Below are 21,934 nucleotides of genomic sequence, written 5' to 3'. Positions count from 1 at the left end.
TGTGGGCATAATTAGACATCAGCAGTTCCACAAAGTCGCATCAAGACATGGTCGCACTTGTCACATCACCTGAGACACTATTTTGTTCACTGCTGTGCTGAGCAAAGTTGACCAACTTCTGTGGCTCAACTGTCCATTTCCCCTGTTACGAGTACAAACACTGGCTCTCAAGATCGGGCAAAAGAATGTTTCTGTCTTGCACAATCGCATCAAAAGTTAGCATTCACTTGGACAGTGACAGATATTCATCAGTCCCATCGTCGAGCATTCGGCTGCGTGGTCTAACCCTCATTCCAACTTTGCTCCTTCGGCAAGCTCCAGGTATGGGCAGGCCTTCCAGTCGCACGTGTCCTTGAAACATTTATTAGCTTCAGCGTAAATGCTAGTGCCGAATCCTGGAGATATCTTACCATGTGTACTTTGGTTCCCCACCATGCGAGGTTCTTCGATGCTCCCGTGTATACAACAGCAAAGAATATCAGAATACCTGCAATCGCCGTCGAACAGTCAAGTGATGCACTCAATACAAAATTGTACTTGTTCCACCATATATTTCGCTTTTTCTTGATCAGGAGCCCAAACAACAGTCCCACAATAGCCCACGCGCCGTAGTTTGTGCCAGACGCTGGGGGAATATATCCTAATCCACCAAGCAGCAACGGAACATGCACTCGTCGCAGCCACCGTGCCTTGGGAAATGCACGTCGAATGCCATATACAGCAATGGGCAGCAGAAAACCAAGTAAGAAGAACCAGAGGAGAGGTCGATAAGGCGTGCCCGGAGCAAAGAACTTGCGAGGGCCGACGGCTCCCCATACCATACTGGTGTTGAAATGGGTTCGGGAGAAAGGACATGTGAACCCATTGGGGGCCTTGGATGTACAAATTCTGGGTATGTGATTAAGCGCCCAATTCAGTACGGCGACTTGAGACACGCTACCGATAACCAGACCTACTGCCTGCACAAGGAACAAATGACGAGGAGGAATCTGTCGTTCCGGTCAGCATCTTATCCTATCTTAATGGGAGTGGATATCCTTACGTTGCAGTACATCCCCAACTTGAGGTCCTGTGCAAAAGCAAGTCCTTTGGTGGTGGATATTGATCCAAGGGAAAAGAACCAGATGTTGGCCAGAACCTTTCCTTCCCAGACATATCCGGCAACAAGTCGACAGAACAGTTCAATATTAATCTTCACATTAGATATCGCAAACACCCAAGTAAGCTGTATCCGCAGATCAGCTATCATGTCCGCTAACATACAGTGAAATATGAAGACACATACTGGCAGAAAGAAAACAGCAGATATTGTGAACGCCAGAACAGCTCCGTACCAACGTAGCTGAACAGGATAGTATTCGCAGGCAAACATGGCAAAAACCAGACCTAGAACAGCCGCAGCACCGTACCACCACAAAGAGGTGTCTGATTGCGACGATAATCGGTCTGTATGTTCGTTCTTCCAGCCACCTGCATCACAAACATGGCCCACTGGCAAGAGTAGGTTCTGTCGGACCTGGCCAACAAGCTTCGCAATCTCTTGCCGCTTATCGAGGAAGAGCCATGTAAAAAGCGATGCAAAAGTGGCGAAAGAGAGGCCGAACTTGTTCAAAGCATACGTAACCGGCAACCGGATCTTTATGACAAGTTTATCAGTGATGCTTGGTACAATTAGCCGTAGCACTTACGCCTGAGTATGCCGCAAACTTGGCCTCGTCAAAGGTAAACCCTTTTCTCATATCAATGACCTTGGAAACATTGTACACGCTAGCTGTATCATCAAAGATGGAATTGCTTTGTAAGGGGAGATATGCTGACAACCAAGTGTTGGAGTAATACAGGGCCGGTGTCACGACCCAGATCCAAAAGACGACAGAGGCCAGTATGTTGAAGATGACCCAAGTCGGGACGATGAGAGGTGAGCCTATGTAGGATATTTGACTCCCTGTGACAGATAATTAGGGCTCTGAATGGAAGAAAGCGCTTGAAGATGTAATACTAAGACAGCAAGCCTTACAGTCAAGAGTAAACGGAAGGAGGCCAATGCCACTCTTCATACCAAACACTTGGTTAACTACCACATTATTCGGCGCGATCCAGCAAATCCAAGTGAAATAGCTTAGAGCGGGAAAGATCAGATCCGGAAGCCAGTACCAAACAAATCCAGCCACGAAGGTAAGCATAAAAAACCTGTACCGTGCCGCCTTCCAAGTATAAGCGTGCCTATAAGCAACCAAAGATCGTGTCAGCCGCAGCTCTGGTGATGATTGTTATGGCTTACTTACCCAGAAGTATCTTTTTTCCCGCCTCCGCCATGAAGAGCAGCGTTGAGGGCAGTGTTTCCTAAAACACCCGGCCAGATCAACTCGGGCGGTTCCACCACAAGAGGTCGTGCCAGACCTGCAAAGGCGAAGCCAAACAAAATGGTGGCCAGTGTCATCAATAACTCGAACCCCCAGCCAGCCTTCAGACCATAAAACACCCTTTGCTCAGTTAAAACATCAGCACTAAGACGTGTCATGTAGCTCAAGTTGGCGAGGATATAGATCAGAATATTCTCCTGTGGAGTTTCATTAGTTGGTCGCGCCTTGCTACAGTGACGACACACTTTGAGCACAGTACTCACTTTCTGATTAAATCTACCTGGATTTAAGCTGTGCCGTGTCCCAAAAACGGTGACGCCCCAGTCTGGCACAACGAACTCCCAAGCCTTACCCACAGGATAGGCTAAGAACTGGATCGCAGACTGCGACAAGGTGACGGATGGAAATCGAAACGTGTAGAGAGTATTCACACCACTCCCAACGATACAGAACGCAATACCGATAACCCACATCCTCAGCGTGAGACACGGTAAGCTTGGGTCGTCGTTACCCATGTCTACACCAGCTGCTGAGAGGACATCGCCGTCGGAAGAATGGGCTTGAACTACATTAGTATAGGGTCATACAGAAGTAATTTGGTACGTACGGTCAAACTGTGTCGTGTGATTCTCGGTGTCATCATCGTTTGAAGATGAATGGACAGTCAAGTTTGTGACGCCGGCTGGACTGATATCAGATTTCAACACAGCCATTTTAAATACTTCTACGGCACTTGGGTCGTTGTTAGGATCAACTGATCATCAGATAATATGAGATATTTCAGGCTTTAGTACTTAACCCGGAACGACATACCATCAAACACTTGTTCCTGTTCCACCAGTGCAGTGGACACAGGGAGTGGATCTTGAAGCATAGCCACCTTTGTAAATGGATTCCTTCAACATATTGTAATTCTGCCGTTGGTGCCGATTATCCGTGTACTGGAGAAGCAGTCATGATCGCAGGCCGATATGGAGAGTCTCTACGCAATTCAAAGTTTGGACGCTCGTCTCAGGAACCCGATTGGCCACATCCTGGATTTGGAAATTGCCGGGTCTGCGTCGGAACATGTCAAAAATGACAAAAGAACTACGGGAATACTGAGGGAGTAACATTGTGATCTAATCTTATCAGACTTTTATTGCTCAACACCACAACGTATGTGAGAACAGTGGAGTAAAGAGGCGAAGCCCATGGCAGTCCAGCTTTAGTATCCACGATTTCCACAACTGACAAACTGCTCTTCAGGTAAGGGAGTGTCTTACAGTTGTTTAAATCATGGAAAGCGATCAAGAACAACGGTTCCTTTATACTTTCAGGCAGTGGCATGGGCTCACTGGTGATCGAAGCAGTCAGTGATTTGTCAAGTCAGCATACAGTATGTATGTCTCCAAAGATGTGATATAATTAATCGACCCAATATTTCGGGAAGCTTCCGAATTGCTAGCGCTTTGTGCCAAGTTACTGACAGTTGCATGCTGCTAATGGGTCGAAGGGCGGAGTTAAGTCGGCGTCGTGGGTAGCCGTTGCCAGCGGAGAGCGGCGAAATAACAAGCTTAGCTAACAATTTGACGGCACAATTTGGATGGATACAGTCTTTCGGCAGTTCACAAAAACCTGGATATAGAAACACCTGATATCGGAACTCTAGCCCGGAAGGAGACTGAGTTACATGTCCTACAGAGCTGTGGAACCGGAATGCTCCCATACTAACATCTCATGTACCGATACGGTCACTCCAGTCCAGGGATATCGACACTCGCCGTGGTATTTGGGCTCAATAGGCTATGGGAATGAAACATATTCGTGCTGTGGTGACTTCAACAAGCCGTCTTTGTTGCCAGGATGCGGTAGCCACTAAGAGGCAAGTGTTTACCGAATTTGTGATGCACGGTCAGGCTTCATTAAAGGCATGGTTTGGTACGTAAGAAACATGAAGAGAGACTACGGAGTAAACGAAACCGAAATGATGAGCTCAGCTCTTGTACTACGATGTGTTGTGTGTTGCCAGGCGGTAAACTTCATTAACAAAAGGTGACGCAGACGCAGCCAAAGTGGCACAACATTGAACCCTCTTGAACAACGGCCAAGGACGAAATAAAATTGTTGCTTGATGAACATCGAATGACCTTGCGCTTCTCATACCTCCCAATAATTTCACGTCGCCAATAACGTTGATTCACTTGACGAAGCTCGGAAAGACGCCAATCACAGTGGGGGTCAGACGTATTTAAACAAGGAAAGGTATCGCATATCGCGCTGTGTGCTGAGGTATATTGAGTTGTGTTAGTGTATACTTCGATATGTTCAAATACCTTTGACCATAGATTGTAGGTGCGAGGGTGTCAATGTTTCGATCAACTGTGTCCTTATGTAGTTGGCGGATCCGGGGCTTGGGGCATGGTTATTTCATGATGGGAAAAGGTACAGGTACAAGATTCGACCAATGTGGTAAAACGTTCAAATTTTGTGTCCCCATGTTCTTGACAGGGAGTCTTACAAATTCCTTATCAACCGGCGTCCAGACATTTTTCCACAAGAGGCAGGTGGATCATCAAATGTGTTGTGGTGAGAAGCAATGCGTGACGCCATTGAAAGACCCTTGACTGTCGTGGGGACTTCAGCCACTAAGCAAAGAAGAGAAGCCAGGAACGGGTACCGTATCAATGTCCAGACGGTGAAACTGTTTGGCATGATTCTAATACTGAACTGTGATGGTGATGGTTGACGAATGGATTGATGGAGTTTGGTTGGACTCAGCCACAGGAACAAGTGCCAGGATCAATGATGACGGTCAGGTCAGGCACTCGCCGTCAAGCCACTCCGGAGAAAGCAGCTGCCACTTGGAGATCATGAGACCCTTGGCTTAGGCGTTGGCCTGGGGTCACAACATGACATAGAAACACAAAGGTCCACCGCCTGTCTCTGACACACTCTGTCTTCTTTATCTCCTCTCTTCTCTACTCACTCAATATACTCATCGACCACTCCCTCGTTTGCCCTCCAACACATCTATTACGTTCCATGTGGCATGCAACAATGACGAGACGAACTCCCATGCCAAGCCCTTACGCTTCCGTTCTGTCGCTGCGTCAACAACCTCCGACACCGGGCCAGCCTCCCATTCAGAGCACAACATCACCAGCGACGAGCTTCAAGTCAAAGAACTTTATTCTCTCTGACATGGACGGCCGTAACTCCCCAGACAACCACGTCTGCGGGCACTGCATGTCCAAGCTCACACCCTACGAACTCAACCAGATGAACCCGACCCTTAGCGAGGGCCAGGTCTGCCGCCTTTGCCAAGTCGAGCAATGCCGACCCGAGGCGTTTACGAAGCCGTTTTGCGATTTTTTGCAGGAGAACCCTACCGTTTTCCATACCGTTGATTATTTTAAGCGCAAGCTGAGCGACAGCAGGTTTGAGGAGGTATGCAACGCCCAGCCGATTAACGTGTTGGATACCGTGACAACCACACGCATCTATCAGCACAAACAATATGCACTTGCTAACAAGGCCCGTCGTAGCTCGACGCCCGAGAATCATGGAACGGCAAAGTCCGCCCAGGCGGCAAGTACTGGGTGACTCGCAACGGCAGCACCATCATCGCCTTCACCGTCGGCCACGCCTACAAGCCCGGCAACGGCGTGGGCATGATTGGCGGCCACATCGACGCCCTCACCGCGCGCCTCAAGCCCATAAGCAACCGTCCCAGCAAGGCAGGCTACGTCCAGCTAGGCGTGGCCCAATACGCCGGCGGCCTGAACCATACCTGGTGGGATCGCGATCTCAGCATCGGCGGCCGCGTCGTGGTGCGCGACCCTGAAACCGGCAAGACGGCCACCAAGCTCGTCAAGCTGGACTGGCCCATTGCCAAGATACCCACGCTCGCGCCTCACTTTGGCGTAGGCATGTTTGGCAGCAACAACAAGGAGACACAGGCCGTTCCCGTAATCGGCCTGCAGAGCTCGTCGCCGCATTCCGAACAAGATGCCGAACCGCTTGGACATGAAGGCGCCTTTGTGAACACCCAGCCCCGGAAACTCGTCCAGCTCATTGCCAAGCAACTCGGCATCACGTCCTACACCTCCATTCTCAACTGGGAACTCGAGCTCTACGACAGCCAGCCCGCGCAGACCATGGGCATGGACAGGGAGTTCATCACCGCCGGCCGCATCGACGATAAGCTCTGCTCCTGGTCCGCCCTGATGGGTCTCCTTGCCGCGGACACCAAGTCCTCAGACAGCTACATCAAGCTCGTCGCCCTGTTTGACGACGAAGAAATCGGCTCGCTCCTCCGTCAAGGCGCCCGCAGCAACTTCCTCCCCATCGTCATTGAACGAACCGTCGAAGCCCTCAACCCCGATACCTACGGCCCCGGCCTCCTCGGCCAAACATACGCCAAGTCGTTCCTCTTGTCGGCGGACGTGACACACGCCGGCAACCCCAACTTCCTGGAGACGTATCTAGACCAACACGTGCCCCAGCTAAACGTAGGTATTGCCATTGCCGGCGATTCCAACGGTCACATGACCACTGATGCCGTGTCGACGGCTATCCTACGACGAGTAGGCGAAATTATTGGTGCCAAGACGCAAGATTTCCAGATTCGCAACGACTCGAGGAGCGGCGGCACCATTGGGCCTAGCTTGTCTAGTGCCATGGGCTGTAGGGCTGCGGATGCGGGCTTGGCGCAGTTGAGCATGCATTCCGTCAGAGCGACGACTGGCGCCTTGGATCCGGGCCTGGGTGTCAAGTTTTTCAAGGGGTTTTTGGATCTGTGGGAGCAGATTGATGAGGAGTGGTCTTGATTTCGATGCAACTATCAGCGCAGGACGAATCTAGCGACGGGAAGAGGTAGAATCTGTGTAACAGATGCGATACCATGATAGAACGAAGCCTAGGCATATACTATCTAGAATATAGAACACTTTGAAGACTACTACAATTGCAATCGCTTCATGCTATGTTGACGTTGACATGACCCATTCTAATGCCGACTCCTGAGTCCTCTAGCCTCACCTTCCTCGAGTAGACTCGCCGCCTCGGCCTCCTCATCCTCATCCTCCTCATCCTCGTCACTTGGCTCTTCGCCAGCCTCATCGTCCACCACTTCCTCTGGCCTGCGCCTCTTCACAAAGTCCTGCTTATGAGCCTCGGCGAGAATCTTGGAAAATGACCGAGCACTAATCGTATCTGTGCGCCGCCGCAAAGTCCCCAGCGTGGAGGCAACAGCCGTAGAACTCCCCGTCGATTGCGTCAATTCCTGCCGTCTCTGCTCGTCCGCCGTCAATATAGGAGACGTTTCCTCACTAACGCGGTCCATCAGTGGCTCGATGCGGTACGGCAGTGGAACATCGCGGGATGCCTTGTACTGCGAGACGTTGGCGCAGTGTTCGTTTTCGACGCGGAAGAGTGCCCACATTCCGCGACGCAGGATTTCCACAAACGACACGAAGAAGGAGACGATGGTCGAGTGTTGCGTGTCGTGGGTGAAGATGGCGTAGAAAATCCACGCGAAGCGGAGAATAGGGTCGATGACCATGATGAAGTAGTATGGCCAGCGGCGCTTGAAGGCCAAGATGTCGCGGAGAGCGTAATGTCGTGCGTCGGTTTGTAAGAGGGAGAAGTCCATGAAGAGGTCCCATATAGCTGTTTTGTGCGTCGCGATTAGTATTGGCATTGATAAAGGCGGACAGAGGGGTGCAAAGGACCACGTACAGACATAGACGCCATTGATGACGGAAAAGGTAATGTAGAGAGCCAGGTTTGTGCGGGAATTGTTGATGCGGTAGAGGGAGAGCATGACAGTGGCGGTAATGGTCATTATATACTTGCCGCCGTTGACAAGGTGAGGAAACACATTGCGCGTATCCTTGTATCGACGAAGACATTGGAAGAAGCGCCAAATAGGGGGCAGGGTCATCAGGAAGCCCAAGAGGCGGGAGTGATTCGAATTACATTGTGTGGGATTGTCCCACCCATTTGCATACAGGCAAAAGAATAATTCGATATTCTACATTTGTTAGTTTTGCAGGCCGCAGACCCAGGGCACAATGACGACACCTACAGCCATGGAATATGTGAGTGAACAATACATGTCTCCAAGGAAGAAATCGCGAAACTCGACCGGGTAAAGCCCAGCCAGCAAAAGGCGCCACTGCCGTAGTTAGCACGCCGTACCGAATCAACTCAGACCTTGCAAGTACTTACATGCGCATAGACAAACCATGACCGGCTCTTGTGAGACAGTATCGGTCCCGGGAAGAAAATAATCGCCGCAGTGATGCAAATTAAAAACACGGGAAAGTAAATATAAAGCCAATCCGCACCGTATTGGCTAAAGTTCATCCACATAAAAATGCCCAATAAGAGTAAAAAGAAGCTTGGAAACTCAGCAAGTCGCCGCCAGTCAAGCACACTTCGCTGGTCGAGTTCAAATATAAACGGATAGTTGATTTTGTTCTTGGTCCATACAAAACAATTTATGCAAAAGAGGGAGAACATGAACAGCATGAGGAAGTAGCCCGCGTATAACTGTAAGAGGTAGCCAGTTTGCTGGCGAATAACGGGATCGGAACTGTAGAGGAGCTGCGAGCCGTAGATAAGTCCCTCGATGTTGAAGATGAGCCCAGTGCCGATGAGAAAGCCGTTGAGGAATGAGCTTCCAGACTCGTCTGTTGAGTGCTTTGAAAGACTTCGAAGCTTTCCGGCCGCAAGTTTATGATTGCCACGTTCAAAGTATCGTGCGTACAAGTCTTCAACAGCTTTAATGTGCCCATCGAGAGTATCGCTGTTCACAAACCAAGCTTTGTGCACCTTTTCGTTCATGTACCGCAACGGTGGTCGAGCATTGGCCGCCTTGTCAAACTTCTTGTTCAGTTTTCGAAACGCAGTCCGGTTCAGAAGTGCGTATGATTTGAGCAGTTCGAGCCCTCGGTAAAATTCCTGCAGTGCAAGTTTTAACTTTCGCTTGGCTGTTCGATATGACACGTCCTCCTTTTGCCGCCGCCGGCTGTAGTCTCTGGTCGCATCGCCAGCTGATGCACTGGCTGGAAGATATGGCGTCGTTGGCATGTTTCGAAGTGCCTTGGAATTGGGTCCCGGCGGAAAGATCTTAGCCTTTATCGGTTGAACCCACCCATTCAAGTTGTCTTTGGAGTTCTCCATGTCGGTATATTGTCCATTATCGGGATCGTTGTCGCGATTTGCAGCCATCTCTTGAATTCGTCGATTTCGCATCTCGTGAAGTTGCTGTCGCAGCAAGGAGAGCCGCTGCCCAGCTTGATCCTCCTTTAGTTTGTAAAACGCCTCAACCTTTTCCAATTCAGAATCCATAAACTCGTAAAACTCGCGTTCCCTTTCTCGAACCAGGTCAAAGTCGGTCAATCCGCCATCTGGTTTTGATGCATCCCGCTTCAGAGGACTGTGTGCATGGGAAAGAATTCGTCGAAGTTGTGAAGGCGACTCTGTCAGGGCTCCAATGGTCGGCCGCCGCGCCATAGGATGCGGCCGCAGAGTATCATATCGTGTTGTCACCGGCTCCGCCGCGGTAGAGGCTCGTCGTTGCAGGGGCAATTTACTTCGAGAGGTCTTAGCTCCAGAAGGTTTCGTGAGCTCTGGTGAGTCGGGTGCCTTGATAGCGGGTGCTGGCAAGGCAAAGTCATGAGCCTTGTCGTCGTTGTCTCTCAACGGGCTGTGCGTTGGCGGCGTTGGCACAAAGCTTCCATACTGCAGGTCGTTGCCATCGCCGGTCAAGGCTTCATCTTCGCTTGCGCCGCCGGAGAACGTGATTGGATTTGATCGAGGAACCGCAGCTCCGTTCCTTTGTTTTGGAGTTCGCTTGGGAGCCGGACCTGAAGCCGAGGTGGGCAGAATTGACGGCAGGTCATACGTGTTTGATCGAAAGAAGGATGGAGTTCGATTGGCATGTTTGGGTGTCCTATTGATGGCTCGTGAAACGGCTTTAACGTACTTCTTGCCGGCCTTGTAGTTGAGGTACTTGATGCGCCATTCTGCAAGAAAATGAGAAATGATTAGTCGGCTTGAAAAATTTGAAAAGGTTCAAAAAGTGTGCCCAGTGCTCCCAATGTCGAAATTGACGATGCCGCGGAATCAGCTTCTCCTTTTGCGTATACTTCTTCTTTTCCTTTTTCCCTTCTTTTGACCTCTCGGACAGGTCATGCTTCAAAATGCAGCCAAATTAGAAATACAGAACAAGGGCTTACCTGGTACTGCATCTCTCTCAAGCTCCTTCGCAAACTTCATGGCCGGCGTCTCAGCTGCAGCGCAGCCCTCAGTAAGGTGAAGTTGTGTGCATGTGCAAGAGCTGTATGTTTAACAACAAGGATCCAAAGATGCAAGCTGGAAGTCCAGAGTACAGACCCAGAAGCAGACTTGTGAGAAGACTATGGCGTTGGCCTGCGAATGGGGTTAAAGACGGCCACGGACTGGCATGTCGATGTTGAAGAGCAAGTGGAACAAGACCTCTCACAGACGAGATTTGCACAACGTGCCCTGAGAATCTAAGACCGGGACCCCACCTTCAGGTCAAAGCTGGATGGATGTGGATGGATCGAGGCATGTCAAGGCTTGGGACTTCAAGGCGGGAGTATGTCTCTGGGGTGAATAAGTCAGTCAAGTTGGTCTGGTGGCGGATAAAATGGCAATTGGGTGGTTGCGGGTGGATCTGGGCGTTTCGGTGATCAACGGGTTCAATCAAATGTTGTCTCTCGCCTCTGCGATGATGTGAATGGGCACGGCAAGCAAGCAAGTAATTTATGAGTCGGCCCAAACGGTGCTAGTGCTGCCACCTGAGCATGTGGAAGTCATCGATGGATCATCTGTTCAAAGCTGGCACTGGGTATTTATCAATTCTTGGGCCTTGGCATTGCGTCTGGTCCGGTGTTTGCTTCATTCATCAGTTCGTTAATTATTGCTCATTCTCCATTATATACTGTATTAACTGCAAAGTGACCGCCGTTCATCTGACCATTCGTCTTGGTTGAAGCTCCGTTTTGATCCGAACGGCGCACAATCATCAAGCACAAGCTGACCCTGGCAACAGCGTGGATGCCCATCAACACCAACCAGACCAGACTCCCAACTGACCTGGTCCTTGTCGCCTGTGATGCCTGGCATCAATTGCTGCTCATTCCCCATCACCCTCTTCACTCACCGATCAATTGCACCGATCAATTGGTGGCTCATGGCCGTTGTCGGTGACTTGGAACTGGCAGAAATAGGTCAATGCGAAAGGAGCTGCATTTCTCCGTCAGCCACCTGCCGATTGCCGGACCAACATTGAATCTCAATGTGCCGGCTTCCGTCAAGTTGGTCTGATCTTCAATGTTCAATGTTGTCTGGTGTGCAAGAAGAGCGTCAAGTCTGGTTGCCTGGACTCGGGACCAGTCGGCGTCAGTGCATTCATTGGCCATGATTTTCTAGGATGATGCGTTGATTCAAATCCGTCCCCTCTCCCTCCCCCAGCACCAGACCCAAGATTGTATCAAGGTCAAGGTCGCGTGAGCCATTGCTGTTTAAAGTTTTCAAACGCTACAGCAGACGTCGTCACAACGTCACCCTGGACACCTGCGGACGTGTCTACCGAGCCAGTACTTAGTAGCTAGCAACGTCTAGTGAGACACCTTTGACAGCCTCCTACTGATACACATAGTTTGCGGTCCAATTCGTGCATTTGTATTGTATCCCTTGTATTGCCTGGCTTGCGACCAGCAGCGCCACGATCCACCACCATGCCATCATCATATCTGTGGCAATGGCCAACCTCTTTTCGCAGGCTGTAACTGTCCTCTACCGAGTCTAGACTTGGAGACAGGAATCTGCCTCGTAACACCCAGTATGGCACGAGCGCGCATATGAATACATCGTGAGTTGCACACGACTGTCAGTCAGCTTACTTGGCAGCCTATGCCAAAGAGTCTATGTCCATATCTTTCTAAGCTTTGATGTGCAAACTCAGCGCCGTCTCGTCGCTCGAGCCATACTTGCGCTTAGGGACCATGAATGTTTGCTTCCATCGCTTCGTAGAATTCTCCGTATCACACTAGGGACCTTGTGTCGTACTACTCCGTACACACATGTCTTATTTGTGGCTCTCCCTGCTCTGTAGACCAGCATGAACCACAATCTTCACCTCGAACCCTGCGTCGAGTTGGATAAAATGACCCAACATTGGCCTTGCCGACATTGTGGTTGCTATTTTTGGGCCCAGGGTTTGGAGTGTAAGTTTCTAGGCCGGTCATGTTGAAATGGAGCTGCCTCCAGGGTAGCCAAGTAACCCAAGGAGAATCAGATTCTGGATATCCTGGATATTTTTATAAGTTACAGCCCAGAGTATGGAGATGGCAGCTAGTTGGACACTTAGTTTTTTGAATCAAATTTGACTGTGCAGCCTTAGCAACATCGCCGTCCACTCTGCAGTCGCAGTGAAAGGGTCCTGTCGTTCAACTGCAAGGGTCTGATCCCCAGTCTTCGATGTCCTCTTGACAGCACTTCAGCCACTACAGGCTGCCGGTAGAGGGGCGACACCACTGACCGGCTCAATGTTGCTAAACTTGAACCCGCCAGGCACCGCATTTGATATGTACTTAGGTAGCTAGGCATCAGTTCTGGAACATTGAACAAACGTCCAGGCATCCGACTCTGCCTTGGCTCCAGGCAACATTGAATATTGAGCAAGATTAGAACACGAGCCATATCGGCTTCGAATCACAATACGCATGCCGAGAAGAAAGTCGTCTCCTTGGAGCAAACATTAGCCGCACTGTCCCTTCGTGCGCACAGTCTCATGCGGCGTGTGGCATGATTTGTGATCTACCAACAGAACTGCACCAATGCATCTCAGATCATCTGGCATCGGATAAAGACCTCAACGCTCTTGTTAGAGCCTGCAAGTCTCTATACCACTCTCTGAATCCGCATCTCTATCTGAGAGATGTGTTACATTCCCACAGCGCGGCATTGCTCTGGGCAGCCTCGCATGGCCGTGTCGAGACCACCAAAAAGGCTCTCGCGGCTGGTGCCGACATTCACTGTCGTATTGACATGAGCGGCACTGCAATTCACGTCGCAGCTCGAAGCGGACACTTGGAAGTTCTCAAAATCCTCTTCGAGGTTGAGGGAGCTAATGCCGACGCTACAGACGAGCTCTCCGGCCTCACCCCTCTCTGTCTGGCCGCCATCAACGGACATGACCACATTATCGACTATCTCATCTATTCATGTAATGCGGATCCGAACGTGTCGACCAGATTCTACCAGCAGACGCCGCTGATATTGGCAACCGAGTCAGGACGCATCAAGACTGTTGAGAAATTGCTAGCCACGGGCAGAGTCAACGTCAACCAGCTAGACGTCACGACCAACTCTGCTCTTCTGCATGCGTGCACATCTGGAAATCTAGATATCGTGAAGCTCCTAATCGCAGATCAAAGATGCGAAGTAAACACGAAAAACAACAAGGGAATCGCACCGCTTACACAGGCAGTCCTGCATTGCCACCCTCAGATAGTCCGCGCCTTGATCACGGTCGAAGGGCTGGATATCAACGTTACCGATGAAATACGCAACTCACCACTCAACATTGCCGTCAGGAAAGGATACGCAGATATTGTACAGATACTCCTGGACACAGGGAAAGTGGACATAGAGTACAGAGGGAGCGATGTCGATGGCACACCGCTGGTCTGTGCTGCAAAACACGACCACGAAGATGTACTCAGATTGCTCCTCGCAGTGTCAGGGATAGAAATTGATGCCCGCGACTTGATAGACTATACACCACTCATGTGGTCTGCACGGCAAGGAAACTACTCCATCTTTCGAATGCTTCGCGACGCAGGCAACGTCAACCTAGACGCTCGAGACGCCGGCGGCCGCTCAGTCGTCAGCTGGGCCTTGGACTCTGGTAGCTACGAAATCGTCTACGACCTATTACACTCCAACAAGGTCTGCCTGACTACGACCCAGCCAGAACCACCACTATGGACGGCAACTCGATCTCGATACTGGGATACAGCGATACACGCCAAAGTCGTACAGCTCCTCCTCGACCACGACGACGTAAAAGACGACTTTGTAGACGCTCGTGGCTGGACACTCCTCGCCAACGCCGTGAAATGGGACGTTGGATGCATCGTGACAATGCTACTGGACTCACCCAAGATCAACAAACAAACCGTCGACCGCAAGGGTCGGACTCTCCTCCACATTGCGGCCTGTTTCGACGCCTATGAGTCTGCAGAGGTTCTGCTACGTCGCAAAACGTGTGATATCAACGCTCGTGATAGAGACGGCAGAACCGCACTCCTCTATGCCTGCGAATTCAACCGCGAGGAAGTTCCAAAATTGTTACTTGAGGAGGAAGATTTAGACTTGGACGCTGTGCATCCCGTATCAGGCCAGAATGCTTTGTTCCACGCATTCGAGAAGGAGTGCAGAGCTACGTGGATTACGATGCTGCAAACAGGGAGAGTGAGCTGCGATAGTAAAGATCGCAACGGGAGGACGATGCTATCGATAGCTGCCTCGAGGGGATGGATATGGAATATAAAGAGATTGATTAACTTGGGCGCTGATCCTTGTGCAGGAGATGATGATGGGATGACACCGCTGGAGAGAGCCCGAGACGGCGGTTACTACGACATTATTGCGATGCTGGGAGGGATGATGCCGAGGAGCATATCCTAATTGTCACCTGGTAACCTTGCGGTGTGTGACTCGAGTCCATACATCAACACACAAAATATTGCCTTGTTCCTTGTATTACTTGAAATGTACTGAGTCATATTTTCTTTTAACGCAGGGCATTGACCTTGTGACCGTTTGCTACGCTTGTGACAAGCCTGCACTTCAATGAATAACTTGCAGTCTTTATCTCGGAATAACGGTGTCACTGGCTTTAAGTGACCGACATAGATGGGACATTTGGGACGAAACCGCAATCTAGACCAAACCTGATGCGCACCCAGCAAGCATGTTAGACAAAGTGCGAAATGAAGAATTGCGTCAACCGAGTCATGTCATATTCAAGGCTGGTTACATGCCTTCATCACCTACGTAGTTGCACCAACGTCACGGATCACAGCATCATCACAGACGTTCAATCCGGTTTCTGAACAGTTGGCCAATCTATTGTGCTTGTGTTTGCGGGGAAAATTCGCTATCACGACAGGGGTACATATCCCTTCTAACCGTCAGATGAAAAAGTTCCCATGTCCTTGAACAAGACAGGCCAACCCTTGCACATCCCATCGCGGCATTCGTTGCATGGTACAACATGGCATGGCATGACATTGCAGGCCAGCAGCGCAGGGATCGCTGATACATTGCCGGATGGGGGGTTGTTCAACCCCATGCCTTGCAACACGCGGAGCACAACGGCCATTAGCTACAAGCTTGGAAGTTGATCCCCGACTGGGGCCAGATCGAGATTTCGATGGGTTGGAAATGTATCCGTCCTTGATTTTGCTTGGTCGCGGAAACAGGGTCAAGTTGGTCGTGGTGATGCTATCAGCAACTTGCTTGTGACCGGTCGGACGGATAGGCCAATGTTTCGCGCGGCTGCACGACTGATTCAGCCGTGGTGTACGGAGTACAAGGCTGGGAGTTGTGGAAAGGATGCGCCCGTTGATGATGACATTCGCATCAGTCGCATTAACTGCCTTTTCGGAGCAAGGCTTAACGCTGATCGTTCACTTTGATAGCGTGTGCATTTACCAATGTTCTCGTGCAATGGGCCCTTGATTTCCTTGGTAGAAAGGGTTACTGCTGCACTGATAGTTTCATGCAGATTGTCAAACAAATCAGTCCAGCTATGTTGTTGTGATGAAGGATCAATTGATATGCCCAACATGGCACACCGTCTAATGCCACATTTGCAAATGGGTACCTAGGGTACTTTCAGACCGGCGAATAAGCGATGGTCTGCGCGACATGCATTCCAGACATTGTGCCTCTTCGGGATATGCCGTCTCAGCTGCACATACATACAGTAGATGCAGCGTTTCATGCTTGAATGATGGGACTCTATGGGAGCCCTCTGAGGTGAGCACATACCAGAAGCTTCATGGCATCTTCACACTGCACGAACCACTGCACCGAACTTGCCATGAATGCATGCCTTGAACTCGAATTGGTTGACTAGTTTGCCCACCGCCTCCAGACGTGAACGCCTCGCCAGATTGCTCCGACGCAATTTATGCGGCCCAATATATATAACGTTCATGTTGTGGATCGGCCGAGGGTGCATCCAGCCATAAACCTTTCTTTGAAGTCTTTGCTATGAGCTTCGAATTGATCAGTTGCCTAACCATGGAGAGAAAGCATTTGGTGTAGAAGTTGGTAAGAAGACTTGTATGACTTGAAACAATATTGGTGATAGGCTATACACCATGGGATACTGGACATTGCAACGTTGAAGTGATCTCACCAGCCAGCTGGTGAGCTTCCGCCTGGTTTGGGTCATGAGCCCTTGTCAAATATTGCCTACATGCGGCAGTGTGGTGGAATTGTTGGCGCAGGGTACATATGCACCTTGCCATCTATCTGCACCTCGTCAGCTCCGAAGGACAAAGGCCAAAGTGTCAATATTTCTTCAATGGTACTGGGGACAGGAATAACAAACCTAATTTGCCAGAAACTGCCGTCGATTGACCTTTGTCCCCACCAAATATGCAGTCTGACCGTGGTTGTTGCCCAAGCTGAGATGTTAGCTGGTGGCACACGTCCAGTTCACCGTCAATGACAGGAAGCTTACACCGCATTGATGGCTTCGGGTCCAATGGTTTGGCAGCATATGTTAGGTGGTCGGTATGAGACAATATTCGACGTGCCTTTTCGTCGGTGTTGGGCCAGGGACGCCTTCTGCATGTGGAGGAAGTGGTTAAGTTTGACTAAGAATGAAACACGCAGGATTCGACTCTGCGAGAACACATGGCTTATGCCAAATGGATTCTGACGGGCCGATATCAGAAACCCATTGCTTACAGTCAGCAGAGCATTAGGGTATGCACTCGCGCGTTGGAAGAAGCAAGACTCCTAAGGGACGAAACAAACTGCGATCCGAACCAATGCGCCAGAGCCCAAGCTGAGACATCTGCACTTCTTGACGAAAGCATGATGGCTGCTGTCGACTCACCCGCTGCCCTTGGATTGTATGACAAGACATTTGCTATCAAATATATATATGCGGGCTCTGTCAAGGTAGCATTACTGCATCGGGTCCAATGCACTGTAGCCTAGCGAATAGACACTCTCAGTTAGATCCCACGCGAGTAAATGATCGACAGTGAGGTATCAGTATCAGACATTTCTGCTGCATCAATGGTGAGATCTGATCAGACCGACCTGTGCGCCGCTGCTACACCAAAGCAATGCCTACTCCTTCAGACTAGACTTCTAGTCGGCATTGCAGACTTCTGCCGGAATCTTATTGCACCTGTTGAAGATACCAGTCAAAGTTCAAGTTGACTTCCGGCAGGCTCGGGCCAAGATATGGCTTGATGAATGCGCCATTGCACCAAGTATCGACCGCCTCAACTGCCAATACTCGGGTGCACAAATTTGCGCATCAGCCACCTTCGTCTAGTTCCTTACCCAGATGGGCTTCTTGTGTCCTGCTGGAGACGTTGGGTTGCGATAGTTGGATGTGTTGCACTACCGAAAGTAAAAAACCGCCCCGACTTGTGCTCATATCGTCATCTAGACGTTATTCGCTGTTCAAGGTTGTTGGGGGATTGACCGACTCTGACGACATTCTTCCAAGTTGGCAAATTGGCTCAACGTGACGAACTACCAGGCCAGTCCTCTGTGCGGGCAAGCACTGGTCGCAAATGGCAACAGTTGGCCACACTTGTAGCGACCGAGAAACATTGAAAGTGATGTAATGTCCACCAAGGCTCAAGCTCGCGTTGAGTAAGGCGAAATAGCTGGCCGGGGTTGATTGATTGATGATCAATTATAGCCAGCTGCTTGACATATTGACACAGGGATTGGGGATAAGGGCAATTGTCAATGGCAGGGAATTTGTGTCCAGAATCGACCTCGGCGGCTAATCTTGCTCTCCCAAATCAGAAACGACGGCCGGTATGGATAGGAAGCTTCAACATCAACTTTCGGCGCTAGCGGATGCGAGCCAGTTCCAGGTTGACAACATTGTGATAATGGCGGTTCATGTCCCTGTTGTTCATTACATCACGATTGAAGGCAGGCGGATGATTGGTCTGGCTGCGACCACAAAGGCAGGTGCTTCCCACTGCGCCCGAAGCGGCATGAGGCCCCGCCGCACCACTCCATCTTTGTCGGACCAGACCAGAATATTCATGGATCGTTCAGCTGGCGGGACAATGGGCTCTCGCTGCAAAGGAGCATCGTGGGGTAGAACAAAACCAGTGGAAGCTAAAACGCTCAAATGTGGCGTGCTTTGGCTGTTGAAAGGCTGGCAATACATCATTGTGGTTTTGGGCATGTGCGCTGGATTGGGTTGTGCAGCAGCGTAGCATTGGTTATGGCTGGCATGGTCGTCGGCGTCGTTTCCAGAGTGCTGCAGATGGTGAAAGTGGCCAATTCAATCCGGAAGTACTCCCTCCATATGGCTGCAGTTGATTTCCGGTCATCCAAGGGCGAGAGTCGGTCAATCGTCATGGAGGTGAGATGTGCTTTCGAAGCAGCCATTTGGGAAGTTATTGCCAGGTGACTATTTGCACGAGCATACGGGCACCAGAGATTATTCCTTTTGGAGCAGACGTGACAAGGACCAGTAAGGGTTCACGTGTACTTGGGTTGATTGGTCCTGCAGCGCAGCCCAAGTGCCGCCCAAGAACTGCCCAGTCCCATTGATGTCAAATGTTGACAGTTGACATCAAGACAGTATCGAGAATCCAACAGACAACAGCAATTGTCTGGTCCGTGTCAACTTTGGTATGGGCTCTAGTAGACGCCAGCAGCCCCAGTACTCATCACCGTTGACAAAACAAAACTCAGAATCCAAAACGCCCACTAGACGTCTACTGGTTCTTGAACACGGCTTGGCTGATGCCGACATGCAGCTTTGACTTTGGAACCAGTGGTATGGTTTCCCGAAATGCCCCCAAACGCCCGCAGCCACGGTGACCAGTGGATGGTGTCCACATCACCAGTTGACCAGACATCAAATTGATCCATTGCAGCCCGGCCAGGCGTTTAAGTGCTGGCTGGTGCCGTCTGGGTGGTAAATGCAAGTAAAGTACCAGACTCAAGCTGTCAAGTGCCAAACACTCAGCCAGCATTGAGCGCCATCCGGCCAGCCGGCTCCTCCAGTTTAGCTTCAATGTTCTGATGTCAATTCTGATGTCAATTTTCCTTCCATGTTTACACACTGGTTCCCAAGTCCAGTCTGGTCTGTCCTGGTCCCACAAGATGCCAGGCGCAAGTGGGCTGCTCGACTGGAGTCAAGTTCACATTCCCATGCCCATGAAAGCCTTCTGGCCCCATCAAAGCACTTGTCTCCATTCTCCGCGGCTCAATAGTGTCCCTGATGCCCTATCAGTGCTCACTCCCAGCCAATCCTCCTACGCATCTCACCTCAGTCCGCCTTGGTCCTGCTTTAGCCTTGCCGCGCCCAGAAACTAAACAAGTGATGTCGGCCACCCGTCTCTCCGCTCGTGGCCTCATGCAACGTTGGACCAATTGGCCTGTCGTCCCCCCTTCAAGCCAGTCGAAGTCTCGGGCCTCCCATGCTCCATCGGCCCAGTCCCAAGCCCAAGCGCTGGTGCAGACATGGATGGACATGGATGGGATGAGGTGCATGGTCTGGCCCAGATGTCGGGTTTCGCCAGCCAAAGGCAACCAGACCAGACAACCACAAACATTGAGCACATTGAGCCCATTGAGCCTTGGACGCTCCACCACCGCCTTCTGCCACCGCACACTAGCTTTTCGCTCTCTTTTTCGCTCCTCCCTCCATTCCTTCCCTTTGAGCCTCCGTTTTCTCTCTCTCGACTAAGCCTTACGACCTCCATACATTCTAAAAGCTTAGAAGCCGCCCTTCCTTCCCGGAGAAGATTTTCCTCAACTTGTACCTCACCCCATCGACAGCGTCGAGGCGATTGTGCAGAGTTCCTCCCATCTCGCTCCTGGTACCCAGGCAGTCAGCCTGACTGAGGGACCACTGAGGTTTCAGGTGATCCGACGCAGACGACATTGCTCTCCTCGCCGCCCTTTGTCTCGTTTGACACGAACGATCCTTTGGGCTGTCGCGTTCCCGAATTTCTGCCTACCTGCCTTGCCCTGCTCTCATTCCGTGCGGAAAAGTCCAACTTCGAAGGCAGTTTCCACTTCATCACAAGAAAAACAAGTGCGATTTGACCACCACCTGGCTCGGCGAGGCCCAACTCGTCGCAGTTTAATTCTCGCCCAACATGCTCGAACCGCATGCCATGTCCAGACCGATGGACCAAACGAACGCATACGGTCACTCACGATCCCGAACGACCTCATCCAACATATTTCCCCCTCAGCAGCAGCAGCAACAACAACATCAACAACAGCAGCAAGCCCCTAGTTCTCAGTATCCTCAGGCAGTGCCTCTCCATATGCAAAACTCACGCCGCTCGCCGTCTGTCAATACGTTTAGCACAACATCTAGCATGCAGCCACCCGCAGCCTATCGGACTTCTTCGACCACAGATCTTCGTCGTTCAATCTCCAGTCGCTCTGGAGGGACCACGGCTCCGTCATCCAGCTACGTTGCCCTATTGCGCCGTCAAAAAGCCACAGTCTGGTGTGATCGCGCTCAATACGAAGACCCTCGAGTAGCCGCTCAACAAAAGGCAGCCAAGATGCGAGCAAATTTGGAAGTGGTCGGCGGGCCGCGAGGTGCTGTCGCAGCCAGCCGAACAAATACCGGAATCAGCGCAACTGGCAAAGTCGCCGCCAAAATCCGACACCACGGGAAGACACCTGTTGTTGGGTATGCCCCGGGTGATACGAACCACGTTGGTGTTGGTGGTGTGCCTATGCGACTCAGTGCCACCGAAGTGGAAGGGGGAAGCAGTGACGAGGACGATGTTCAGACTACCTCTCGAGCGCATCACCGTCGCACGGGAAGTAGTGGACGAAGCAGTGTCGGAAGCGGTAGACGAGGTGGGCAGTACCGATCTTCTGGAGGCTCCGTCATTCTTGCCGGTCAGCGACGAAGTCCTGGCGACACCCCTGAGCGAACGGACAGTCTCATTGAAGAGCCAGAGGAGACCAGTAAACCCATCGACGACTCGGCGTCGGGCCGGGCACAAAGCTCACGAAGCACTAGTAGTGGTGAGCGGGCCGACAATGTTGGTGAATTGGGTAGCATCCCTAAATTGGCCACCAATTCCCAGAAGCATTCGGCTTTGATCAGAGAGAAGAGTGTCAAGAGCACTGATGAGCTTAAGCGACGAGGCAGTGTGGACGAGCGAACTGCAACACTCACGTCGGGTCGTCTTTTCATTGCCAATCCTGATTAATGCACACACTATCACATCTTCTATACACACATTGATATATATACTCTCGGCAGCGGTGTCCCGCAACAT

At 50.9% G+C, this 21,934-nt stretch overlaps 5 protein-coding genes across 5 annotated transcripts; 3 read left to right on the top strand and 2 right to left on the bottom strand.

Annotated features, from left to right (window-relative positions):
- Positions 1-288: 288 nt before the first annotated feature.
- On the bottom strand, positions 289-3,076 carry VFPPC_05960 (sexual differentiation process protein isp4; the record flags this gene model as incomplete). The annotated part of the gene is made up of 9 exons (XM_018285073.2): positions 289-351; positions 411-989; positions 1,043-1,225; positions 1,286-1,636; positions 1,689-1,945; positions 2,018-2,223; positions 2,286-2,560; positions 2,627-2,922; positions 2,971-3,076. 9 exons carry the CDS (start codon positions 3,074-3,076, stop codon positions 289-291), a joined length of 2,316 nt encoding a protein of 771 aa, XP_018142039.2.
- Positions 3,077-5,402: 2,326 nt separating this feature from the next.
- VFPPC_05959 (aspartyl aminopeptidase) lies at positions 5,403-7,174 on the top strand (the record flags this gene model as incomplete). The annotated part of the gene is made up of 2 exons (XM_018285072.1): positions 5,403-5,792; positions 5,891-7,174. The coding sequence occupies 2 exons, from the start codon at positions 5,403-5,405 to the stop codon at positions 7,172-7,174; spliced, it is 1,674 nt and encodes a 557-aa protein (XP_018142038.1).
- Positions 7,175-7,353: 179 nt separating this feature from the next.
- On the bottom strand, positions 7,354-10,631 carry VFPPC_05958 (signal transduction protein Syg1; the record flags this gene model as incomplete). The annotated part of the gene is made up of 5 exons (XM_018285071.1): positions 7,354-8,015; positions 8,085-8,379; positions 8,434-8,523; positions 8,577-10,378; positions 10,592-10,631. 5 exons carry the CDS (start codon positions 10,629-10,631, stop codon positions 7,354-7,356), a joined length of 2,889 nt encoding a protein of 962 aa, XP_018142037.1.
- A 2,556-nt stretch (positions 10,632-13,187) lies between these two features.
- On the top strand, positions 13,188-15,074 carry VFPPC_05957 (ankyrin repeats (3 copies) domain-containing protein; the record flags this gene model as incomplete). The annotated part of the gene is made up of 1 exon (XM_018285070.1): positions 13,188-15,074. The coding sequence occupies one exon, from the start codon at positions 13,188-13,190 to the stop codon at positions 15,072-15,074; it is 1,887 nt and encodes a 628-aa protein (XP_018142036.1).
- Positions 15,075-20,782: 5,708 nt separating this feature from the next.
- VFPPC_13933 (hypothetical protein) lies at positions 20,783-21,865 on the top strand (the record flags this gene model as incomplete). Its single annotated transcript, XM_018291705.1, has 1 exon — positions 20,783-21,865. The coding sequence occupies one exon, from the start codon at positions 20,783-20,785 to the stop codon at positions 21,863-21,865; it is 1,083 nt and encodes a 360-aa protein (XP_018142035.1).
- Positions 21,866-21,934: the final 69 nt, after the last annotated feature.

The sequence above is a fragment of the Pochonia chlamydosporia genome, chromosome 5 (assembly GCF_001653235.2).
Source record: "Pochonia chlamydosporia 170 chromosome 5, whole genome shotgun sequence".
In the NCBI taxonomy this organism is placed as follows: Eukaryota; Fungi; Ascomycota; class Sordariomycetes; order Hypocreales; family Clavicipitaceae; genus Pochonia; species Pochonia chlamydosporia.
The sequence above is the reverse complement of the archived record's forward strand: the minus strand, read 5'-3'. Positions and strand labels throughout refer to the sequence as shown.